The 22874-nt window shown below is 54.7% G+C and overlaps 1 protein-coding gene across 2 annotated transcripts in view; it reads left to right on the top strand.

Annotated features, from left to right (window-relative positions):
• The first annotated feature begins 599 nt into the window (after positions 1-599).
• Positions 600-22874, top strand: part of TMCC2 (transmembrane and coiled-coil domain family 2) — a 40430-nt gene continuing 18155 nt past the window's right edge. Inside the window, exons 1-3 of one of the 2 annotated variants that reach the window (XM_012759731.3) lie at positions 1313-1430; positions 2416-2499; positions 13635-14168. In XM_012759731.3, coding sequence (XP_012615185.2) covers positions 13662-14168 — 507 coding nt within the window. In that variant the 5' untranslated portion in view covers positions 1313-1430; positions 2416-2499; positions 13635-13661. Of the gene's footprint in view, positions 1431-2415; positions 2500-13634; positions 14169-22874 lie in introns of both variants that reach the window. The other variant, XM_012759722.3, reaches the window with a different exon arrangement.

Genomic DNA, 22874 nt, shown 5'->3' with positions numbered 1-22874 from the left:
AGGAACTCTCACATATGCTATCGTATTTTAATAGGAAAGACTACAATTTCCGAGCACAAAGCTAAGTAAAGACTCATTGAGAAATGTGCTTTAAAGCAGGGAAGGGGGGTATGGGGCAGGGGAATACCCCTTCCTCTCTGCATTTGCAGCTCTGAACGGACGCTTAGGTTCGGGACCCGGACCAAGTATCCTGGAGGCGATCGGATCGGTGTCTCCCTCATGTAAATAATATGTGCTAAGTTGGAGCCCGCCCCCCCAAACCCAGCGGCGACAAACATCCCTACGGCGCCTCCTCCCCGCCAAATAAGGCGAATGGGTGGGGGAGATCCCGGGGGAGCGGTCCCCGGGAGGGTCCCCGCCGCCGCCGCCGAGCCCGCGCCTGCACAGCCCGCCGCCCCGCCCGCGCTCCGCAATGCAAAGACGCAGCAACACCGCCCTCCAGACCTCTCCCCGGGGATCGCACCGTGCAACCAACCCTAACGGCGCGGCCGCACGCCGCCCCCTCGGCCCTGCGGCCTTCCCATTGGCCGGCCGCCGCTGTCACTCGCCCCTCGCCTCGCCCTCCCCCTCCCGGGCGGAGGCAGCGGGCGGGGTAGGTTGCGCGCTCGCGGCGGGCCCGGGCCGCGGCCGCGGCTTTGCAGCAGGCAGCGCGGCGGGCGGGGAGCGGGGCGCGCGGGCGGGGAGGGGGCCGGGCGCGCTGCGGGCTCCGCGGCCGGCCCATGCGGGGCGGGGGCCGGCGGCAGGGCCCGGGGCCGCAGCCGGCGCCGAGGGCAGCCGACGAGGACGTGCCCGGCCGGCTGCCCGGTGCCCTGCCTCGCCCAGCAGCTCGGCCCGCCGGGAGGGATGCGCCGTGCCGCCCTGCTCTCCTCCGCTCGGCCCGTGCCCTGAAGCAGAAAGTTTGGGGGCCGGGGCTTGTCTCCCCCCTCCCTCCTGCAATGACTGCCCAAGGACTCCTGCCGCCCAGCCTCGACTGTGACCTGCCTTCGCCCCCCAGGTCATAATGAACTATTCCAAGCTGTAATCAAGGCTCTCCCTCCTCGCCCCTCCCTCACCCTGCTTTAAAAATCTTTTTTTTTTTTTAACTCAAGAAATTGTGATCTGCCGACTCCCTTTCTTGTGAATAATTTAGACCCCAGGCCTCATTTCTGAGTGTAAGAGGGGGTGCGGTCCCCCGAAGACGGCGCGCTGGAAGGACAGATTCCCCTTGCCGACCCACATACACCATGAAGAGGTGTAAATCGGACGAGCTGCAGCAACAACAGGGCGAGGAGGATGGAGCTGGGCTGGAAGATGCCGCTTGCCACCTGCCGGGCGCAGACCTCCGGCCTGGGGAGGCCACGGGTGCTAACTCTGCTGGCGGGCCAACTTCAGATGCCGGCGCTGCCGCGGCGCCCAACCCAGGTCCCCGAAGCAAGCCTCCTGATTTAAAGGTGAGCGCAGACCATCCCCGGCAAGCCCAGCCGGCGACTTGTCTTGCGCCACCCGGCGCAGAAGTGCCTTAACAGGGTAAAAGTGATGGGAGAAGCCAGGCAGAGGTCAGAGAGGATGAGCGGATGCTGGGCTAGAACCCTGGGGGGACGTCAGGTACTGTTTGTGCCTCTGTCTTTCAGCTCCATGCCAGGCCTCTGTGTTTGTTCCCCATTATTCGGCAGCCGTTCTAGTGACTCACCCAGCAGAGATTGTTCGAATAATGTGTATGAAGTGCTATTCGCAGACAAAGGGCTGGAGAAATCCAGGATGCTAACTAAAAAGTTGACATCACTTTCCCTCCTGTAGGGTGGCAGGGGAAGAAAATTGCAGAGTTGGGAGGCCAAGCTGGGTGACCATTCGTTTCATTTGTTCAGTTAGTCTCCTCCCATTGGGATCTTCCTGGATGAAGCTCAGTTTGTCCATCTGCGAAAGGGGCCTGTGGATTTCTTGCCATTAGGTGGAGCCAGAGGTTAAGCTAGTGCTTGGAGATCGCTGCCTGCCTGCCGAACCAACCCCCAGGGTGGAGAATTGACAGGTGGCTGAGCAGAGCTCAGGCTGTTTTGGGGCCTCGGTTCAAGTTGCACACACGCTGAGCCAGCAGCTAGAACCAGAATCGGAGAGGACTGTTCACATGGAGCTGTTTATTTTGCGGCCTGAGGTTGCGGAGACAATTGGCGAGCTGTATTGAATATATATCTCTGTATCAATTAAAACGGCGGCCGGGATAAATAATGCACCTTTGCTGGAGCTGCCCGGGAGACTGCAGGCACAGGCTTCTCATGGCAGCTCGCGGTGGGGCTGAGCGAGATGTCAGCCCTAGGAAGGAACTTAGATGCCTTGGAGATTGATGCCTCAGGGGAATTCTCTCCAGAGAGGGTGCAGGGTCTGGGCTAGGGGAACGGAAAGGACTCCCTAACGCTAAATAAAACCTGTATCCTATGGCAGCAGCCTCAAAGGAGCTCACCAGAATAAGCCAATGACATTCCTCATTTGGCCTGAGCGGCTCAGAGTCAGGAAGTCAGAGCGCAGGTGAGTGTGTGTGCTCTTACCTGTGTATGTTACCTGTCTGCGTTCCTTGGGGAGCGGTGAAAAGAAGGGGGGCAGTGAGGTCCTTGTGTGTACTTAAAAAAATTTGTAGTAGTTATTCAAATCTGATCTCTGGTTTGCTGCTGTCCTTTTAGAGGTCCGTGGCTAGCCTTATGTCTAAAGAGGAATTCCACTGGACAGGCTCTGCACAGGAAGCTTACGCTTTGGTCAGGCCCAGGGAGTCCTTGGTGTCTATCAGCTGGCACCCCTGAGTCCACCCCATGTGGTCAGGAGGTGTGGTTCCTGTTTTAAGTCAGACGGTACGGGGGAAGGGGGTCCCCTTAATGCTGTCGTGGGAAGCAAGCCTTCTGCTGCAGACTTCAGCCTCATTCTGAGTTGGTCCAGATGAGCCTGGCCAGCCAGCAAGCCTAATTCTTTGCCCAGGTGGGACCTTCACCTGGGCCCACCAGAGGCAGCCTTCAAACTCCCTCACCCTGTAGCTCAGACCAGCAGTGACCATTGCTGGCTGCTTTCATCTCCCCAGTTGCCTTCGTGAGGGACAGTGGGCTGGTCGTGGTGGGGGGACTGCAGTGTCTTTGTCTCCGCAGATAACGCTGCCTTAGGCTCCTTCGTTCCCACCCTTCTCTATCATCTTTCTCTCTTTTTTGGTGATGCCCTTATTCTGATCAGGGGCAGATATAGCAACAACTCCACCCTCGATATTAACTGCTGAACTTCTCTGAACTGGAATTGAAATCAGGCAGAAGAAAAGGAGACTCTCCCCATCCTCCTCCTACCCCCAAGAAAACATACCACTGAGGTCAAACACAGCAATATGAGCCCAGCAGGAGAAACCCTAGCGGCTGCCTGCTTGTGGAAGCACAGGGAAACAAGCGGGCCTTTTCCTGTTTACCTCTGCTTCATCACAACATGTTTACTTGCAGGACAGGGACTTCCCAAACAGACATGAACTTGGGAGCCAGCACAGTATGATTTACTCTGTGGTCTCAGGCAAATCACTTAACTTTTCTGAGCCTCTTTGTAGGGGAAGGGACTAGGAATATTGGAGTGTGTCCAAACTTGTTTTCCTGTGCTGGAAAAGTTGTTTTCCGATGCTGGCACAGTTTTCCAATGAGGGAAAATGTCCATCCTTGTCTCTGGAACTGGGTAGAAGCTGACTTGTTTTAGATTTGATGGTGGTACCAGAAAAGGGCAAGTTTAACTTTTTAATACCCTCTACCCCACACCTGTGTTTGGTCAAGGCTGATAAGCAGTTCTGGTTTGCTTTTGTTTTCATTTTAAACTTTGGGGACAGGAATTTTGGTCCCTTAGTCCCACTTCTATTTTCTTGCGACAGTTCCAGGCACTGTGATAAATTAAGTGCATTGGAGGAAATCATCTTGAGAAAGGGGCAAAAATAAGAAGCTCTGTCTAAAGCACCTCTGTCGAGGTTGGAGAGGCAGAGGAAGAGGACAGAATTTTCGTTTTTGCTGGAGTGATCTGAATGATGCTTAACTAGCGACAGCCAGTGCTTTCAGGGGCTCCTATGGTCTCCCTCTGGTCCTTTAGCACTGCGGAGCATCTTACTGTGCACGGTAAATTTCTGCTCTGGTGGCCTGGGGTCTGTGATTACAGGGAGGGAAGGGCCAACGAAAAGAAGAAAAGTAGTTAAGCAGCACAATTTTAAAACTATAACTATAACTGAAAATGGACATTGTCCCACAGGAGGCTCGTGCAGATACTTTGGGGGTCTTCTCAGCTACTCCACACACCTGGGTGACCTTTTCGGGGACGATCTCAAGAGACACCCCTGCAACAGGAGCCCAACAATTCAGAGTCACATTGCCCAGCCACTTGTGGCCTGGATTCCAGTTTAATCACTTGAGTTCGTGTCTCCATTCATCTGTCCTCATTCTCCAGTCCTTTGTGTTACCAGCTTCCCTGCTCACTGGGAGCAGACGCTGGGGTTGCCGGCCACGGACAGTGCTGGCTGGCCAAAAGTGTACCAGAATTCTCCAGCAAGAAAACCCAGCCCCGGTGAGAACGGGCGAGGAGAGGCGCTTAGGGGAAAACTGCAGAAAGAGACACGGAGCACATGTCCCTGTTAAAAATCTATCATTTGGTAGATACTATAGTTCTGAGGCCCAGGATAAATGGCCTACCGTAAGAGCGAGCTGGTCCTGTGCTGATATGTCACGGAAGCCCTGCGGGCAGGGGAGGAAAGTACCGACCTCCCCACGGCTCCCACCCACCCCTGTGCAGCGGAGGGAAGGAGCCTTTCCCAAAAGGAAGGGTCCGGGGATGCTGGCCAGAGGCCTTCCCCTGAGGTTCCCTTTCCTTTCACAAAAGCCCCTGTGAATGATTTCCCCCAGAGATTTCCGAGCAGTGTTAATATCTTTCCCCAAAGAAAAAGAGGGAGCTCCCGGTTCCATTATCCCCATCCTGGTGGGGGGTTTTTTTGTTTGTTTTCTTTTTTTGAGACAGAGTCTCACTTTATTGCCCAGGCTAGAGTGAGTGCCGTGGCATCAGCCTAGCTCACAGCAACCTCCAACTCCTGGGCTCAAGCCATCCTCCTGCCTCAGCCTCCCGAGTAGCTGGGACTACAGGCATGCGCCACCATGCCCGGCTAATTTTTTTCTGTATATATTAGCTGGCCAATTACTTTCTTTCTATTTATAGTAGAGACAGGGTCTCGCTCTTGCTCAGGCTGGTTTCTCACTCCTGACCTCGAGCAATCCGCCCGCCTAGGCCTCCCAGAGAGCTAGGATTACAGGCGTGAGCCACCGCACCCTGCCCCCATCCTGGTTTTGACTCAACACTCATTTGGATTTCCTGCTCTTGCTCTTCTCTTCACACCATTCACTGGTTGGTCTTCCTGCCTGCTCAGAGGGAAGAGTAGGGAAAACAACTGGGAGCCACATATCAGAGAGAAAGTCAGAAGCGGACCCTGAGTGGTTCTCCCTGCTGGCTCACCACCTGTGCCGGGAGTCACGGGTGGCGCAGTCCTCCGTGCGTGGCCGTGTGCCCCCAACACCCCCGTAGAGAGCCCACCGGGCGTCCTGCGGACAACTGCACACTGCCCGCCTTCAGCAGGAAGGGCGCTGCTGAATTAAATTGTGAAACGTGCTTATCTAGTGCCTGAAAACAGGTGGGTACAGTTTAAATGACAATAGCAAAGCAGACACCTCATCTCCCCCCACTCCCCAAGTCAAGAAAAAGAACATCGATATTCCCAAGAAGCCCCTGCTTGTTTTCTGTGCTTTTGTTTCTTGTACTTTTTTTTTTTTTTAAGGCCCAGAGTTTTGATCAATCTTATGGGCCTCTGTTTCTCCATTTTTTAAATGAGAGAGAAGACACGCTGCTTCCTAAGAGTGTGGGTGGGATGAAGGCCCGTGTGTGCTCCGGGGCTCCGGGGGGCTGTTCTGACGTAGGGTGTGGCCGTCCGGGGCCTTGCTGCGTCATCAGTCATCCGCCCCGTAGTTCTGCTTCAGAAGTGGTATGTTCAGCCTGGAAGATTCCAGCAATCTCGGGTGGGAGCTAGACCCCTGGGATAGATTTTATCGGAGGAGGTAGAACCTGAAAAGAAAGAAATGGGAAATCAGTTTTTTTGACAATAGATACTGCCTTCACCTCCAGGTGAGCTCCCAGGTCAAATAGTATTTTTTTTTTTTTTTTGCAAATACTTGCAAAAAAAAAAAAAAAAAACCACTATCCATTAAAGGACGTGTAAGTTTAAGGGCGCTTTGAGCATCTTGCGATGGAGTCAGAAACATGTGGGGTCAATCGGGAAATGTGTTCTAGAGGAGGTGCATGTAGACTGAGATTTTAAAGAGTAGAAAGCCAGTTACCAAACAAGTGAGAAGGGCTTTCTGAAGGGAGGAAGTGAGGCGGCAAGTGCCAAGTCTCGTGCAGGGCCTTTGGCTGGAACTGTCTGGAACAGCGAATGCTGAAGGTACTGTTTTATCCCACTTGTACCTTATGTGAGGCAGCCCGAGGGTCCTGAGGCCCAGGATTGTCCCCCACTCTTTTTTTTTTTTTTTTGAAACAGAGTCTCACTTTGTTGCCCAGGCTAGAGTGAGTGCCATGGCGTCAGCCTGGCTCACAGCAACCTCAAACTCCTGGGCTCAAGCGATCCTCCTGCCTCAGCCTCCCGAGTAGCTGGGACTACAGGCACGCGCCACCATGCCCAGCTAATTTTTTCTATGTATATATTAGTTGGCCAATTAATTTCTTTCTATTTATAGTAGAGACAGGGTCTCGCTCTTGCTCAGGCTGGTTTCGAACTCCTGAGCTCAAACGATCCACCTGCCTCAGCCTCCCAGAGTGCTAGGATTACAGGCGTGAGCCACCGCGCCCGGCCTGTCCCCCACTCTTGAGCCTTCAGTAGCATTCGGAACAACTCTGTATGTGGGCTCTGGAGGAGCTGGTCACCGATGGGAAAGCATGTGGCAAACGAAGCTCTCTGTTCTCCTGCCACATATTGGTTCTAGATTAATTCCCAGCTGCCCTAGATGTTCTAGTAGGAGCTGTCTTGCAGGCTTAGTATTTACAGAATGTGCTTCCTCTTGTGTATCTAATTATTGTCTTCGCTGCCAATCCTGTTAACAAGACTCTCCCTCAATGAGGAGTTGAAACATCTGATAGGACCTGAATTTTGGGTTGAAATTTTTAAAAAGCATGGGTGTCAGGAGCTGGGGAAATAAAAAAGGCTCAGGCAGCTCTGTCAGTGGCAGGTCTTAGAGATCAGCTCAAAACTCATCTCTGTTTTCATCTCTCCTCTAAGCAACAGTGTCTGTCTTTGAACGACCCACAGACTATACGTGGTGCATTTTTGGAATGAGGCCGGGGCTGGACAGGGTCCTCCTTTGTCAGCCAAACACTTAAGTCTGTCTCTGTGTAAGAAGTTAGAACAGAGCCGTTGGGAGATAGCAGGTATGGTTTGTGATTTGTGTTAGAAAAACAGTATTTGACTTTTCAAACCAAATGACTAAAGGCTTCCTTATTCCAGCCCAGTTAACTGAGTGACATCCACTATGGAAAACAAAGCTGGCTGTAAGGACACGAGCCCCCACCCAGGTCCTGCCTAAGCCATTTGTGAAGACAGCAAACACATTCTGGCTTCTCTGTCTGCGTTCATCTCCTTCCAAGCCTTCCAGTCTTGGCAGTGACTGTGATAATAGAGTGAGACAAGGGTTTAAACTGCAGCAGGAGGGATCTGAGTTAGACAAGAGGAAAGGCCACTTGACTGAGCATTTTAAATCTTTGGAAAAGAGGATGTCTTTGGAGAAGGTAGTTATCTAAAGGTTCAATCACCTTTGTAAGGTGGGTTTGTAGATTTGGATAGTTTCTGCTCAGAAAACAAATGAGCAAATAATTACGTAGCAGTCACCCTGTTTGCATTGAGGTCTCTGCCAGGTGATGTTAGGGACACAAAGACGTAGATGACATAGCTCCTGCCAATGGGTCACTCGAATTCTCATCAAGGCCTCCGTCCATCAGTAGGTGAGAAGTTGGATAGCAGTTGGAGAGAGCACTAGAAGCAATGTCACAAGGCAGTGCACGATTAATTGCAAAATGAGTGGTGCAGATAACAAGCGATTATTCGTTCAGGGTTGGGGGAGAGCGGGGCAGACTGGCATGATCAGAGAGGGCTTTTGGAGCAGGGAGGCGGTGCAGGGCGGGTAGGATGCAAAGAGACAGAGAGAGAGCATATCATGCTGAGAACTTCAATAAAAGTCTTTTATGCAAGTATATGTTGAGTCAGTTCTGCTCAAAGACCCAGTGGATGAGGTGACCTTTCCCCACCTGTGTTGGCTCCAGGCAGAATTCTCTAAGCAATAAAGGAAGGAGGAATTAAAATAAAATTGGGAATGGGGATATCATTTGCCCCTGAGTTGAGATCTGGTTTGTTTTGTTGTTTTTTTAATGTCAGTTGTGATTCTGGGAAAGAAAGCATGATTCCAAAAATCCTTCATCACTGTGTTTCCAGTGAAAACCCCAAACAGGCCTGAACAGTTGCAGCGACTCACTCTTCTCTGCTGTTGTGGTCACCAGCGCCAAACCCAGGGTGGCGGGTCCCCTCCTGCTCCTCCCTCGGGCTCCCCGTCCAAAGCTTCTTAAGGGCAATGGGACACTTCCACAATCCACTTTGGATCCGGAGAGAACTCTGTGGGCTTTCACAGTGAATCGCTCTCTCTCATGTTGGCCCTGTTTCCATAGAGACCCTATAAATAGAGGAACGTTGGCGACCTAGGCTTGCAAAGAAAGGCTCAGGGTGACCCAGTCACCCCACCAAACCCTCAACAGCCACGCCATCGGCGGGGCAGAGGGAGTTTCAGACCCAGGCGAGAGGGAGGGCTTTGCCGTCAGCTGCCAGCCGGTGGGATGATTAGCTATAGGTGGCTGTGACCTTTTAAGATCCTCTCAGCTTTTCTGGGAATCGTGGAGAACACGGGGACCGGTAGGAATTGGAAACCGCGTTTGGCCACGTTTAACCAGAGGGTGCCAAGGGCACCGTACCCCCGAAGCATTTTGGGTTTGGCTTCGTGCAGCTGTGTTTGCAGATTTGGGAGCAAACTTCCCCTTTAGGGGACCCACGCCCAGGGAGGAGGACGGGTGAGGCCTAACTGTTTGGAAACCGCAGGCTTCTCAGGAAGGATCTTTCGGAAACCATCTAGTGCCTTCTCTTCCTGAAAGGATGATGCCTCCCAAGGAGATAGGGTCCTTCCCTGCCCCTAAAGATAGTCCCAGGGGCGGGAGCAGGCCTCCCCTCCTTGCCTCCCGAGCTGTCAGCACCGCACCCCGGGGAGCTCTCCTCTCTGCCCAACTTCCGGCCAGTGCCGGGGACAGCGCCTCTCGCTCCGGTCCCGAGGAGCGCCAGAGTTCTGTTTGTGTCCCAGCTCTGACTCCGAAACATCTCCGCTCTCTGTTTCTAGTACGTGGCTTCATTTGGCCACCAAAATGGTTTCTGGCAGCGAGGGAAAAGCAAAAGTCAATGTGGAAAAGCAAGTGACATTTAGTAGCTGGGACCTGTTAGTCAGAGCAGGTGGTGCTTTCTGCCGCGTTGGCGGCTGAGTTCCCTTGAGCTAGTCACCATGGTTTTCCTCACTTCTCAAACTTGTAGCTGGTGATATGTATGCACTGAGGGTTTTTTTTTTTTAAATACTTTACCCTGTCACTCTTTCTTTAACCATCTCCTTCCTGACAGCCACACGGCAGAAGCAGCCCGGCCCCTGTGTCACCTTGCTGTTCTTGCTGGGCACCTTATAAGTGAGAAAAATCCCTTTCATTTGGAGCAGCCTCGTCCCCTGACTCTGTTCTTTGACTTCTTTTTTGTTCTTTCCCTCATGCTTCCCTCGGACCTTTACAGACTCTTCAGTGCGGCTGGGGCAAAGGTCCTGTGGTCACCTAGTCACCTTCCCAGCTTTCCTTTAGCTGCAGAACAGCCGGGGAGGTGGGAAATGATGACTCCGTGTTTCAGAGTCTTGCCCAAGTCCTATGATGTGGCACAGGCAGATCCACGACTACGGTTCAGGGGGCCTACTTTCCCCTGACCCAGTCGTTTTCGTTTTGTTTTAGTCCTGCCCTTGGTACTGTTCGGGGACACATGCAAATGCCATCTGCACTTTAGTCTTGGAATCAGCCTGTAGGCCTGTGAAGGTAAACCAGACTGGAAGTTGGGGGCTCGTCTGTGTGGCTCGAAGGAGCCACTTAGCTATGCTGTGCCTCAGTTTCCTCATCTGCAAAATGGGGATGCTGAGGCTATGATCTATCACATGCCTGGCTCCTCCTGAGAATTAGGCTGGTGTCAGGTTAGTATGAGAGCGTAAATCAGTGAGCACTTTGAAAAAATGCTGTTGTATGATTTGAAAAATAAATTGGCCAAAGTGTTAGGACCCAGGGCACACCGTGGCAGACGGTGGTGGCTGCTGTAGGTCTCCCCGGCACCTCCCCCCCGATTCCCAAGGCTGGGGGAGAGGAAATGCCTCCTCCGAGCCCCAGGTCTTGTGCTGGAGTCTTTTGAGGTGAAACATTCTACCTGCGTGGATAATAGAAGAGGGACCTTGGGATTGGAGGAGCCAGTCTAGGAGAGGAGGGAGAGGAGGAAGGGAACTGGAATAGAATGCAAGAAAGACAACTGGTAACACGTCATGTGACCACTTGGCAGAAGCAGCTGGGCGGATGCCAGAGCCAGCTGGCCCCATCCTCGATGCCTGGGGGGGAGGTCTCTTATCATCCGGGGCCTGAGGGAGAGGGAGGTGTCCTGGCTCGTCCCTGGTCTGGAGGCCGCAGGATCTGGCCCGTTCCAAGCCCATGGTGGAGTGAGCTCCACCGTGCTCTCCGCCTTGGACGTCTTGGTTCTCCCCAGCACAGGTTCAGGTGGCCTCGTGGCCCTGCCTGGGGCTGGCCCCGAAGGGGTGGGAGAACCTGGCACTGTGTAACTTAGCCGTCTCCAGGGCTGCCCCAGAATTCAGTTCTTGGGAAGAAACAGTTGTAGCCTTGATTTCTTCATCTATAAATGGCAGTGTTGCGGTTGTAGCTTTTGTTAGTATCCGGGAAAATCAAATGAGACTCGAGTGGAATAAAAAGCCCCTGGAAAACTACTACTTACTATAAACTGTGTTAGTTCATGATGAGTTGTGATGGTGTGACTTAGCTGGTCTGTAAAATGGGTGACGTAAGGGCCTCACCTACTTTGAGGATGGCGGGGCACTCAGATGAGGCGAAAAATGAAAATCCACACATTTTACACAAATACACAGTAACAGAGTTATTTACGTCCCGATGTAAGTGCAGCTGCCGGCACAAAATCAACGCTGAGGTGGGAGGTAGCATAAGAGTGAGGTCAGCTAATTCAGAAGATGTAAGATTATTTATTTCTTCTTGGTTTCTGCATGGTCTAAGTTTTCTGCTCTGTAAGTTTGTTTCTACAAAAAAGAAAAAAAAAAAGAAAGAAATCCAGTGTGTGTAATTCTTGGGAATGTTTTTTAAAACGAGGCTGCCTCATGAGATTGTGGGTTGTTCCTCACACTGGAAAACCTGCCATGCCTCATTGGGCTCCGAATGGCTGGGTTTTGAGACAAGAGTCTCACTCTGTTGTCCCGGCTAGAGTGCCGTGGCATCAGCCTAGCTCACAGCAACCTCCCACTCCTATGCTCCAGCAATCCTCCTGCCTCAGCCTCCTGAGTAGTTGAGACTACAGGCATGCGCCACCATGCCCAGCTAATTTATTCTATATATTTTTAGTTGGCCAATTAATTTCTTTCTATTTTTAGTAGAGACGGTATCTCGCTCTTGCTTAGGCTGGTTTTGAACTCCTGACCTTGAGTGATCTGCCCACCTCGGCCTCCCAGAGTACTAGGATGACCGGCGTGAGCTACCGTGCCCAGACCCGCATGGCTGGGTTCTGAGTTTTCCTCTTAGGATTCACAGAGTGTGGGTCTCCCCTGAGTTCCACCCGTCCGCTCAGCAGCTCCGAAGCCCTTGTAGAGGGCTCGGCCTGGCCAGACACGCCGTCCCCTGACAGAAGCAGCTGTCTGGAATTACACCACGGTTGCCTCGGCCTGGTGGGCCATCCAGCGGTGTCGCTCTGAGCAGTCTTGCCTGAGGAGCAGCTGGACAAGCTCAGTGACGAGCTAGGAGGCAAGGCTGGGCCAGGGCAGCGCCGGGCTCCAGGGCCTCTGTGCTTTGGTCCAGTCTGAGGGGAAAGCTACCCATCTGGATAGCTGGTTCCAAATATATGCTAAGGAATTGGTCCCAGTCTTGGCTACACTCCAAGGTATGCTCATCGAAATAAAGTTTATTTTATTGCCAACTATGTCAGGAATGAAATTGGCTACACATAACGGAAAATCATGCTAGAGTTGTGTAGACAATGATAGATTTATTTGTTTCATGTAACAAGAATCCCAGGGTAGGCATTCATGACTGGTTTGGTGGCTCCACAGGCCACCTAGTTCCCAGGCCCGTCTGTTGGGCTCCACCATCTATGTGTGTGTGGGGTCTTTATCATCAACCACGTGACCTCATGCGTGCAGAATAGCCACTGCATTTCCAACCATTACATTCACATTCCAGATGGAAAGAAGTAGGGCCAGTGCCTTTGTCAAGAAAACAAAATATTCCCAGAACCCCTCACCTTGCTTTTCATAGGCCAAAACTGTGTCCCTAGCTGCAAGGGAGTCTGGTGAAGCAGGAATTTTTAGCAAGATGAATTAAATCCTTGCGGTTTGGTTGGTAAGACAGAAAGGGAAACAGATATTGGGTAGGCAGTTAGTAGTGTCTGCTACCACAGCGTAACCCAATTGGATGACCTCAATTTTCCCAAGCAGCGCTTCAGTGGGGCATCTTTGGAATGGATGCTTGGTGGCCGGAAAGAGCCAGTGCAGCTTGAAGGACGGTCTAACTTGGAAGGAGGAAAGGACTGAGAGGTTGTGGGGGGAGAGATTAGTCTAGACGACCCAATGCAGTGAGCCAGGTACTGCCTGTGTGTCCACTAAGCCCAAGACTGTAGCCCTGAGGGCATCTTTCCTAGAAACCCTACGTCCACGTTTTGTTTGGAACGTCCTGTGGGAAACCATGGGGTGCATTTCTTTGGGAATGAAAGGATAGGTCTGGGTTGCTGCCTTTCTTTTTTTTTTTTTTTTTTTTTGAGACAGAGTCTCATTCTGTTGTCCGGGCTAGAGTGCTATGGCATCAGCCTAGCTCACAGCAACCTCAAACTCCTGGGCTCAAGCGATCCTCCTGCCTCAGCCTCCCGAGTAGCTGGGACTACAGGTGTGCACCACCATGCCTGGCTAATTTTTTCTATATATTTTTAGTTGGCCAATTAATTTCTTTCTATTTTTAGTAGAGATGGGGTCTCCCTCTTGCTCACCTTGCAGACCTTGAGCAATCCACCCGCCTCGGCCTCCCAGAGAGCTAGGATTACAGGCCTGAGCCACCGCGCCCCGCCTGGGTTACTGCCTTTTTACAAGGTGACCTGTTAGGCAGGACAGGCCACCTCTAGGGATCCTGCGGGTTTAGATAGCTGCAGTAGCTATGCTGGTCTCCCGAGAACAGACCCTTGGCCTTCCCCCTCCCCCAGGAGGCCTTCTAGAGCTTTCCACTCACCGGGGTCTCTGTCTCTTCTCCCTAAGAAAATCCAGCAGCTCTCCGAGGGCTCCATGTTCGGCCACGGCCTGAAGCACCTGTTCCACAGCCGCCGCCGCTCGCGGGAGCGGGAGCACCAGGCGTCTCAGGAGTCGCAGCAGCAGCAGCAGCAGCAGCAGGGCATGTCGGACCATGACTCCCCGGACGAGAAGGAGCGCTCCCCCGAGATGCACCGCGTGTCCTACGCCGTGTCCCTGCACGACCTGCCCGCCCGGCCCACCGCCTTCAACCGCGTGCTGCAGCAGATCCGCTCGCGGCCCTCCATCAAGCGGGGCGCCAGCCTGCACAGCGGCGGGGGCGGCGGGGGCGGCAGCCGGCGCTCCAAGAGCAGCTCCCTGGAGCCGCAGCGCGGCAGCCCCCACCTGCTGCGCAAGGCCCCCCAGGACAGCGGCCTGGCCGCCATCCTGCACCAGCACCAGTGCCGGCCCCGCTCCTCCTCCACCACCGACACCGCCCTGCTGCTGGCCGACGGCACCAGCGTCTACCTGCTGGCCGAGGAGGCCGAGGGCCTGGGAGACAAGGTGAGGGGGCCTTTCTGGGAGGGGCCGTTTGCCGAGACCTGGGGAGCTGGGCTGGGGGCATCCCTGTCCGGTGCTGACACTTTCCCACCTGCAGAGTCCTCTGTCCTGGTTGAAGGAGCCAGAGGTGTGGGTAATTAAGCCCAAAGCAAGAGATGATCCCCCACATGGCTAATTTTTGTTTGCTTAGGAGCTCGTGTTTCAAAATTACATTTTGCTCAGGGTGATATTAATGTTGGCCGTTCCCCTTAAAAATACTATCTGGAGGCAGTAGGTATGGTAGTTTAGAGCACAGACTGGAGCTAGCTCTGGTTCTGCCACTTCCTGGCTGGATTAGTCACTTGACTTCCTCGTTTCAACCAATTGAAAATGGGGGTAATGATTGTAGAGTTGCTGTAGGATTAAATGAGTTGATATTTATAAAATACTCGGAGTAGAGCGTGGCGTCGTATCAATTTTACTGTCACTACCAACCGAAGCAGGTGGGGAGGAATCTGGAAGCATTGTTGCCTGGGGAGGACAAAAGGTGGTTTGGCAGTTGACGAAGTTAGTGCCAGAGGGTGACAAGGCTGCGAGAGGGGCCATGGCAGCTTCCAGGGAGAGAGGACTGAGGGGGGAGGGGAGCCGGCAGGGACCTGCTGGGGGAAACCATTGAGCTGCATCTTGAGGAAGGAGTATAATTTAGCCAGGGGAGACCTGGGGGAGGGTGTAGCGTGTGTACATGCAAGCAAGCTTCTGCTCGGGGTTACTAGGGGTCATTGTGGTTGCAGCATTCAGTGCTTCTGGGGACCCACAGGTAGGTCGAGGAGGCCAGATCACAAAAGACCTTGCCACACTGAGCATGAAGCCGTCAAAGGGTGTTAGGCAGGGTGGATGATAGATGGGGAAGGGAGCGCAGAACTGGGGTGAAGGAGACCGTTTTTGGAGCTAGTGCAGTAGTGTAGTCTGCAGCAAGGGGACGGAAAGGAGGAGCCGGGTTCAGAAGGCGTCTGGGAGTGAGAATCAATAGTACTAGGGGAGAATGTGGACATGGGGCAGAGGGAGGGAAGGAGCAGAGCAGATTCTGAGGTTGTTTCTGGCTTAGCAACTTTAGGGACGGGGGAATTCTCTCACTGAGGAATCACAGGAGAAGGAACATGTTTTGCAGGGAAGAGGATGAGTTCGCCTTGGTACCTGTCGAATGGCAGGTGCCATCCAACTAGACAGGACTCACTGGCGGCCGCGCTTATGGGGCAGAGGACCTCAGAGGAGGCCAGGCTTGTCCAGGAGGGCGAGGAGGGTGAGAGGTGGCGCCGCTGAAGCAACACTGAGCCCAGCAGAATGCGGGTCCTACCTCCAGAGTGCCTGAAGTGTGGGGGGGGAGAGAGAGAGCGCGGGAGTCTCCCCGATTAAGGAGGCCCCAGGGCATGCGGAGCTGCAGTAAGAGCCTGCAGGGGCCAAGTGCCACTGTGGGCAGGAGGCAGCCTGTTGGCCGTGGAAGGAAGCGTCTGGAAGGTCTAGTAGGAGGGCAGATGCAAGAGAAGACAGCCCCAGTGGAAGGAAGGGAGAGTAGAAGAGATGATGGATGACCAGACAGTCCTACTTTGGGGGGATGTGAGGCCCGGTGGGTTTTGTAGCATCAAGTTTCCAAGGGCAACGCTGGTATGGGGCTGCTTTTACCGTAAATTATCAGCAGGGCAGATACCCCTGTACACGCACGATTCAGAACCGTGCTCCCGTCGACACAGACTGTTTCTCCCGTTCCTGTGCATCTTGACATTTGAAAACATTTGGGAGCTTGTACATTCCACAAACATCCGTGTGTATGCCGCACGCCTGGCACCGCGGAGCCGCTCAGGTTTGGCTTTGCGCTTTTCCAGCTGAGGAAGCGCATTTGTAGGCATCGTTTCATGAATTCATTAAAGCGATGCTGGGAGGTGGCTAAGCCAGGCGGTGACATCCCGATTTTGTTGCACAGGGAATAGATATCCAAAAAATGGGGATATGGGCAGGGGTAGGTGTGCTATTTTGTCAGGTTGATCAGAAAAGGCCTCTCTGATGGTGTGGGGGGAGTGAATTGTGGATAGCTGGGGAAGAGCCTTTCAGGTGGGCAGACCAGCAAGTGCAAAGGCCCTGAGGTGGGAGTGTGCCCAGGGTATTCAAGGAGCCTGCAAGAAAGGAGGTCAGTGTGATTGGAGTGGCGTGAACACGGTGGAGAGTGTAGGAGAGAATCAGAGGGGTGGGCGGGGGATGGGGGCGTGGGGAGGAAGGAAGTAGGGGGGACTGCAGATCTCACAGGGCCTAGGAGGCCAGGAAAAGGATTTTTGATTTTATTTTTCCCTGGTGAGTTGGGAAGTCATTAGAAGGGTTTGTATGGATGAATAACACCTTTCAAGAAGATCTCTCTGGCTGCCGTGTGAATAGACTGTGAGCCGGGGTGTGAGCAGAGAGTCTAGTTCAGAAGCTGTGGAAATGCTCCGGGGGTGAGATGGCGGTGGGAGTGGCGGAGGTGGAGGGAAGCGGCTGGATTCTGGGTTGGCTTCAGAGACTGAGCCACGGAGGTTTCCGACGGGCTGGATCGGGCAGGACCGCGGGGGAGAAGTCAGAGACGGCTTCCAGGGTTCTGGCCCAGCAGCTGGAGAGAAGAGATTGCCGTGAACCGAGTCGGGGAGGATGGCAGCTAGAACAGGTGTCTGGCAGGGGCTGCGGGGGGCATAAATTAGAGCTGGGTTTTAGGTACATTAAGTTTGAGATGGCTATTAAGCCTCCCTCCTTGGGAATGCCAAGTAAGCAGTCAGATGTACAAGTCTGGAGTCCCGGGGAGAGATCCAAGCTGGAGGCATAAATTTGGGAATTGTCAGCATATAGATAGTATTTAAAATGATGGGACTGGACCATTTGCAAGCCTCGCCTGCGCTGGGGAGAAGGCTGTTCTTGGAGTGAGCTCCGGAGCGTTGGCTAGACGGGGAGCGTGGCTTTGTGGGGTGCAGAGACGGAGGAGCCCGGCAGAATGAACCCGGGCGTTCAGCCCTTGAGGAGCCCGCACCCCGCCTGCAGCAGCAGCCAGGCCCACGTCTCTCAGGTGAGTCAGTCAGTGCATTTTAAAGATCAAATTGGAAAAATCCTGTTAAGCAAGGGTCTCTGGTATGTGGCTGTTTTAGGAGGAGGGAAAATGCAAACTGTTCGGCCTCCGGTTGCCTGGAGCTGCCCGAGCAGGCACGGGGACAGGGGCGGGCATGGGTGCCCTTGGGAGCTGGCAAAGGGTGGTCAGCGTTTGCTGGCTGGGGACGCAGGGGCCTGGGGCTGCGGGGCAGGCGCATCAGCTGGGAGCTTCTCTGTGGTGCTTCTCCATGTGGCTTGTGCTTGGTCTTCACGCCGGCCCCAAGACACGTGGAGGGGAAGGAGAATTCTCTTCTCACTGCCTGTGAAAGACCAGGCCCAGAGACTCCTGGGTAACCTGAGTAGGGGACGGGTCCCTGGGTTCAGGGTGATAATGAGGGAAATGGTTATTCCTGTGACTCTTTTAGATCCTTAATTTAGAACTTTGGAACAGGCATTGATCTGATTGGAACAGATCCATGTTCCAACCATGTTTGGAACATGGTTGATCTTAAGAACAGACCTGTGAAGTTGGCAGAGCAGGTATTATCTCCATTTTACAGGTGGACAGACTAAGGCCTAGAGGCATCAACACACTGCTTGCCCAGGGCACCCAGCTAGGTCTTGGCAGAGAGGAGACTAGATCCTGTGTTCCTAGTCTGTCCCCAAGACCCAAGTGAGATCTGATGTCACTGAAACAGCTGAGGACCATTTTATGCAACATCCACAGGGAGCTGGTTTGCCTCAGCCCAAGGAGGATGACTTTATCTCTTGGCTGCCATTTCAGCTGCAGGTATATGGCTTCCTGTCCGGGTGCTGTCCCTCCAGGATGGGTGTGGCCCTGGGGGTCCTCAGGAGAGAGCTGCTTCCTGGTCCTAGAGGAAGGGGGTCTTCCAGCCGTCAGTAAACCCTGCTCTGTCAGCTGAGAGCCGGAGGCCACTGGTTGGCGGGAAGCCGTGGTGGTTCCGCCCTGGTGCCCGGGCATGAATAGGAGGCATTCTTCTCTCCCGAGTAAACACAGCCCCACATGTTCTCTGCAAGCTCCCTGGAGATTACTAGCATCTATTTTTAATTCATAAGCCTCCCCCACTCCCCACACCCCTTGCCATTGTTTAGCAACTCGCCAGCTGGCTTTCGGGCCAGGGTGGGCCCTGTCGGGCTTGGGTTACTGGAGGCAGCTGAAGGTCCTCAGGTGCCCTGGAGAGGCTCACCCCAGCCTCCCACCCTGAGAAGGTAGGGGACCCTGGTCCCCAAAGGGAGCAGGGTGTGACGGGGACAGATAGGGGCTCACAGTCCAGGGAAGCAGCTCAGCCTTGGTGATGGTGGTTTGGCCATCATTTGTTCCCGCTAGATGCAGTTAGCGGTTTCTGAGGTTGTCCCTTCCATCATTTCCCTGTCAATACAACAAAAAAATTGTCATTTCGGCCTTGCCGTTCTGCTTTTTGCTATGTGTGTGACACCAAGAAAGGTAACTGTCTTCTCTCTCTTACGTCTCTGAGTGGGCAAAAGATTGTCATTTGTTGGCGCACCGGGGCACTGGCAGGTGCACAGAGAATGCGGGTGACATCCGTCTCCCCATCCGTGTGTTGCCATGACCTCTAGGACACACAGGCCCTGGAGGAGGTGGAGAAAGAACCACTTGTATGTGCAGCGGAGGTGGAGTTGGGCCACCTGACTCCTCAGAAAGCAGGCGGGTGACGGGTCCCCTGCCTTATTTATTTATTTATTTATTTTTGGTATTTTGCTGATCAGCAGTTCATGGAGAATGTAGAGTCAGAGGGTTGCATTCCCTTTCTCTCATGTCTCCCGAGTCTGGCTGGGCGTCCGTTGTTCCCCCTTGGCCTTCTTCAGAACCTCTCCCCAGCTGTCCCCGTGCTCCCCGCCCAGCCTTGCCCACCCCGGGCTTGTGCAAGATGCACCCAGCTGGACAGGGTCAGGAGGGGGTGGTGCAGGGGTGCTGGGTGGTGCAGCTCTGCCGGGCTGGCCCCTGCCCCTGCCCCGCTCACCTCTTCCCCTCCTGTGCCCAGTGTGGCTGAGGAGCAGCATGGGGAGGAGCCAGGAGGGCGTCTCGATGGCGTTAGGGGACTGCGTGGAGGTGCTTGGGTGCAGGATCTTGCCGAGAGGCCAGCCTGCTGCTCCTGGCTCTGAGGGCAGGCAGGGAGGCAGGAGGCCAGGATCTCCCCAGATGAGCTTCGAGCTTTGGGGTGAAGTGGGAAGGCTGGAGAGAGCAAGTCCTGACCTGCCCTGACCTGTCCTGGAGTCCTGGAGGTGTTATCTCCAGGCGCCAGACGGGGAAAGCAGTGCAGCTGGGCTCGTCACCTAAACCAGAGCAGACTCTGGCCTTGCTTTCCTCGCCACCGTGTGCTGCCCTCCAGATTGCCCCGACAACAAGATTTCTCCTCCGCCCTGGCATAAACAAGCACCCCTGTTTACTCGGAGGCATGACGAGCGAGGGGCCGCCCTCAGCCCCTGGCTCTTGCCAGGAAGACTGCGATCTTGGCAGCTGCCCAGGGCCCTGGCGTGTTTATGTCTGGGAGCCTGCCGGTTCAGAGGTGGGCGGGGCCGGCTCTGCCGATAGGTTCCCAGACATCATCGCTGGGCCTCGGGGCCCCGATGCGTCTGAGCTCATAGGCCCAGTCCCATGCCAGGCCGAAGGGGTCCTGCTCTCCAGGGTGTATTCACTCAAATGCGTCCACGTTCCGAGTCACACAGCCACTCACCTGCACGCTCAGGTCTCTGCCACCTGCCCTCACACCCAGAAGCCGGGGAGGGCAGCTGCCTCCTGTGTCCCCTCCCACACCCCACCTCGTCTCCCCTTCTCTCTTCCTCCGAGCCTTCCGAGGCTGTGCCCGGGCCGCCAGGCCGAGCAGGGCAGCTCTGCGATTGGCCGTGCACTGTTGCTCTTGTCCTAGTGATTAAAAGCCCCTGGTCCCCAGAGGCCTTGGGGCTCCTCCACACTGTAGTTCCTGGTGTGCCTGGAGAGCCCAGATTCTTCCTTGAGTCTGATTTGAGTTCCTCATGTTGCAGGGAAGCCCCTTGCCTTGTAGGGCCCTGTCCAATGAGGAGAGGGGCCAAAAACTGAGGACTCTGCTCCTTCTCTGAAGCTCTGACACCAGAGGCCGTAAACAGCAGCATCCTCTTGACGTTTGGAACAGAATCAGCCTGCAACCGGCCTCCAGAATTAGCCTTTATTCAAATCTTTTCCCCTGTGGACACCCACTGGCTCTTTCTAGACTGAAAGTGTCCAGTGCTCTTCAGATTAGCCCTGGCTTCTGGGAGTCCAGAATTCCCCAGGACACAGGGGGCGAAAGTAGGTAACTTCCAAGCCACCCGGCCAAGATCTGAGGTCACGCCCTCTTGTACCCTTTGTCCCTAAGCTCAGGCCCAAACCGTGCGGGAGGCAAGCTCCCTGTGTGTTGCTCGCCGCGGCCCCCGCCCGGGGCTGAGATGACGCCAGCCCAGACGCAGGTGAGAGACGCCGGCCGGGTCTCCGCCCTTCTCCCCGCAGCCTGGGCTGCCTGGGACACGCTCCGGCGCTGCCCACGAGGAAGGTGTGCTGGAGGCTCGGGTGTCGGCCCTGCGTGTCGGCGCTGACCGCGGTCAGCAGCAAGGGAGGCGCCCTGCCGCCAGGGGCCAGACGGTGCGGAGCCGGCGCTGGTGACGTGGGCATGGTCACGGGGGCTGGCTCAGGTCTCCCCGGCCACCCGGGACATTCTTCCCTGGATCCGCCACGTCCCTGAGACGAGAAATGTGACCCCGGTCTCCTCCGGTGCCAGATGAGGCAATGGAAATTTGGTAACACTAGCCCGGTGCCTGCCTCTGCCGCTTCAGTTCCTAGGCGAAGGCTCGGCTCTCTGTCCGGGCCCAGAGGGACAGAGGCGAGCGAATGCACACACCCCTCTGCCTGCCTTCTGGGCCCCCCTGAGCTTCCGTGGGGGGGCTGCAGGGGAGTGCAGTTTCTGGGGACAGTAACCTTTTTTTACCTGCCTGCTGTCTCCGGGGACCAGCGCCGGGGTGTTGCCGCTCTTGGCCCCCGCCGGCCTCTGTTTCCCAAGTCCTCCGGAGGCCAGTGCAGAAGCCCCCTGCTCCCTGCTCGTTTCGTCCTTTTTTGACTCTCCCCTAAGTCTGATTCTGGCAGTTCTCACTACATCCCTTTCCTCCTCCCCACAGCCCTCCAGATATCCCACCCCCGGGGACCCCAGAGCCGGGCCGGATCCGTAGCTAGTGAATAATTCAGCATGCTCAGCGAGAGCTAAATCAGATCCAGGGAGATACTGTGACCAGGAGGCCGCCTCTGGGCAGCTGGAAAGGCGAACCCTGCCCTGGAGACACGAGTGCCCTGTGATACCAGCTGCACTGTATGAGGTTTCCTCCCAGCCTGAGAGGGCAGCTTCAGACCCAAATATAATCTGGGCCCCGTGCCTGTCGACTGACTTCCCAGGGGCTCGGTGCCATGGTGGGCCTGTGCCCCAGGATGTGGCCGGTCACGTCCCTTCGCAGACCTTCCTGGCGTCAACAGTCAGCCGAACAGCCTGCCGCAGTTAGCAGGACGCTTTCGCGCACGCTTCTCGTTTAATCGCGTCGGCCCGGGGTGAGCTCCGAGCCCTTGAGTCAGCAGGATCGCCCAAGGGCTCTGTGTTGCAATCCTCCGCTTTTGTTAAAGGAGTCGTTCTAAATTATTCTTGGCAAATAGGGTGGGGCAGAGGGCATCTCTGTATCCTAAACATTTTCCAAAAATTTTAAGATGCCACTTCTTCCCGGGGTCACTTTCGCTTGGGCCTATTCCCAGGGAAACAGAATGACAGGAAAGGCATGGAATCGTGCATCTTTTTCCCCTGCCTGGTTCAGGTTTTGATGTGCCTAAAAGTGACCCAGGTAAGGAGTTCTCTCCACTGCCCAGTGTCTTGGCTGCTGTCCGTGCCTAGGAGAAACTTCCTAAAGAGCTGTGGCTGCGGCGTTCAACCAGCAAAGGACCAGCAGGAGAGCCGGGCGGTCCCCTCACCCCCCACCCCGGAAGCAGCCGTGTGCGTGCAGCCGGCTCCACTCCCGCCCTTCCGTCTCCCGTTCCAGCTCAAGCGGTTGTGCCTCTCCTCGTGCTCCCAGGAAACACGCCCACCTTGGTTGCTGTGCTTCATTTTTTTTTAAATATATTTTTAGTTGGCCAATTAATTTCTTTCTATTTTTTAGTAGAGACGGGGTCTCGCTCTTGCTCAGGCTGGTTTCGAACTCCTGACCTTGAGCAATCTGCCCACCTTGGCCTCCCAGAGTGCTAGGATTATAGGCGTGAGCCACCAAGCCCGGCCTGGTTGCTGTACTTAATGCTAAAGAATATTACCTTTTTGTTTTGAGAGAAAGTCTCATTCTGTTCCTGGCTAAAGTGCAGTACTGTGATCACAGCTCACTGCAACCTCAAAGCCCTGGGGTCAAGTGATCCTCCTGCCTCAGCCTCCCCGGTAGCTGCCCAGCTAATTTTTCTATTTTTAGTAGAGACGGGGTCTCGTTCTTGCTCAGGCTGGTCTCGAACTTCTGACCGCAAATAATCCTCCTGCCTCAGCCCCCTGGAGTGCTAGGATTACAGGCGTGAGCCACCACACCCCCCACCACGCTGAAGAATATTAACTTTCCCTGAGG

This window comes from Microcebus murinus, chromosome 23 (genome assembly GCF_040939455.1).
Source record: "Microcebus murinus isolate Inina chromosome 23, M.murinus_Inina_mat1.0, whole genome shotgun sequence".
Lineage (NCBI taxonomy): Eukaryota > Metazoa > Chordata > Mammalia > Primates > Cheirogaleidae > Microcebus > Microcebus murinus.
This window is presented reverse-complemented; position numbering and strand designations above follow the sequence as displayed.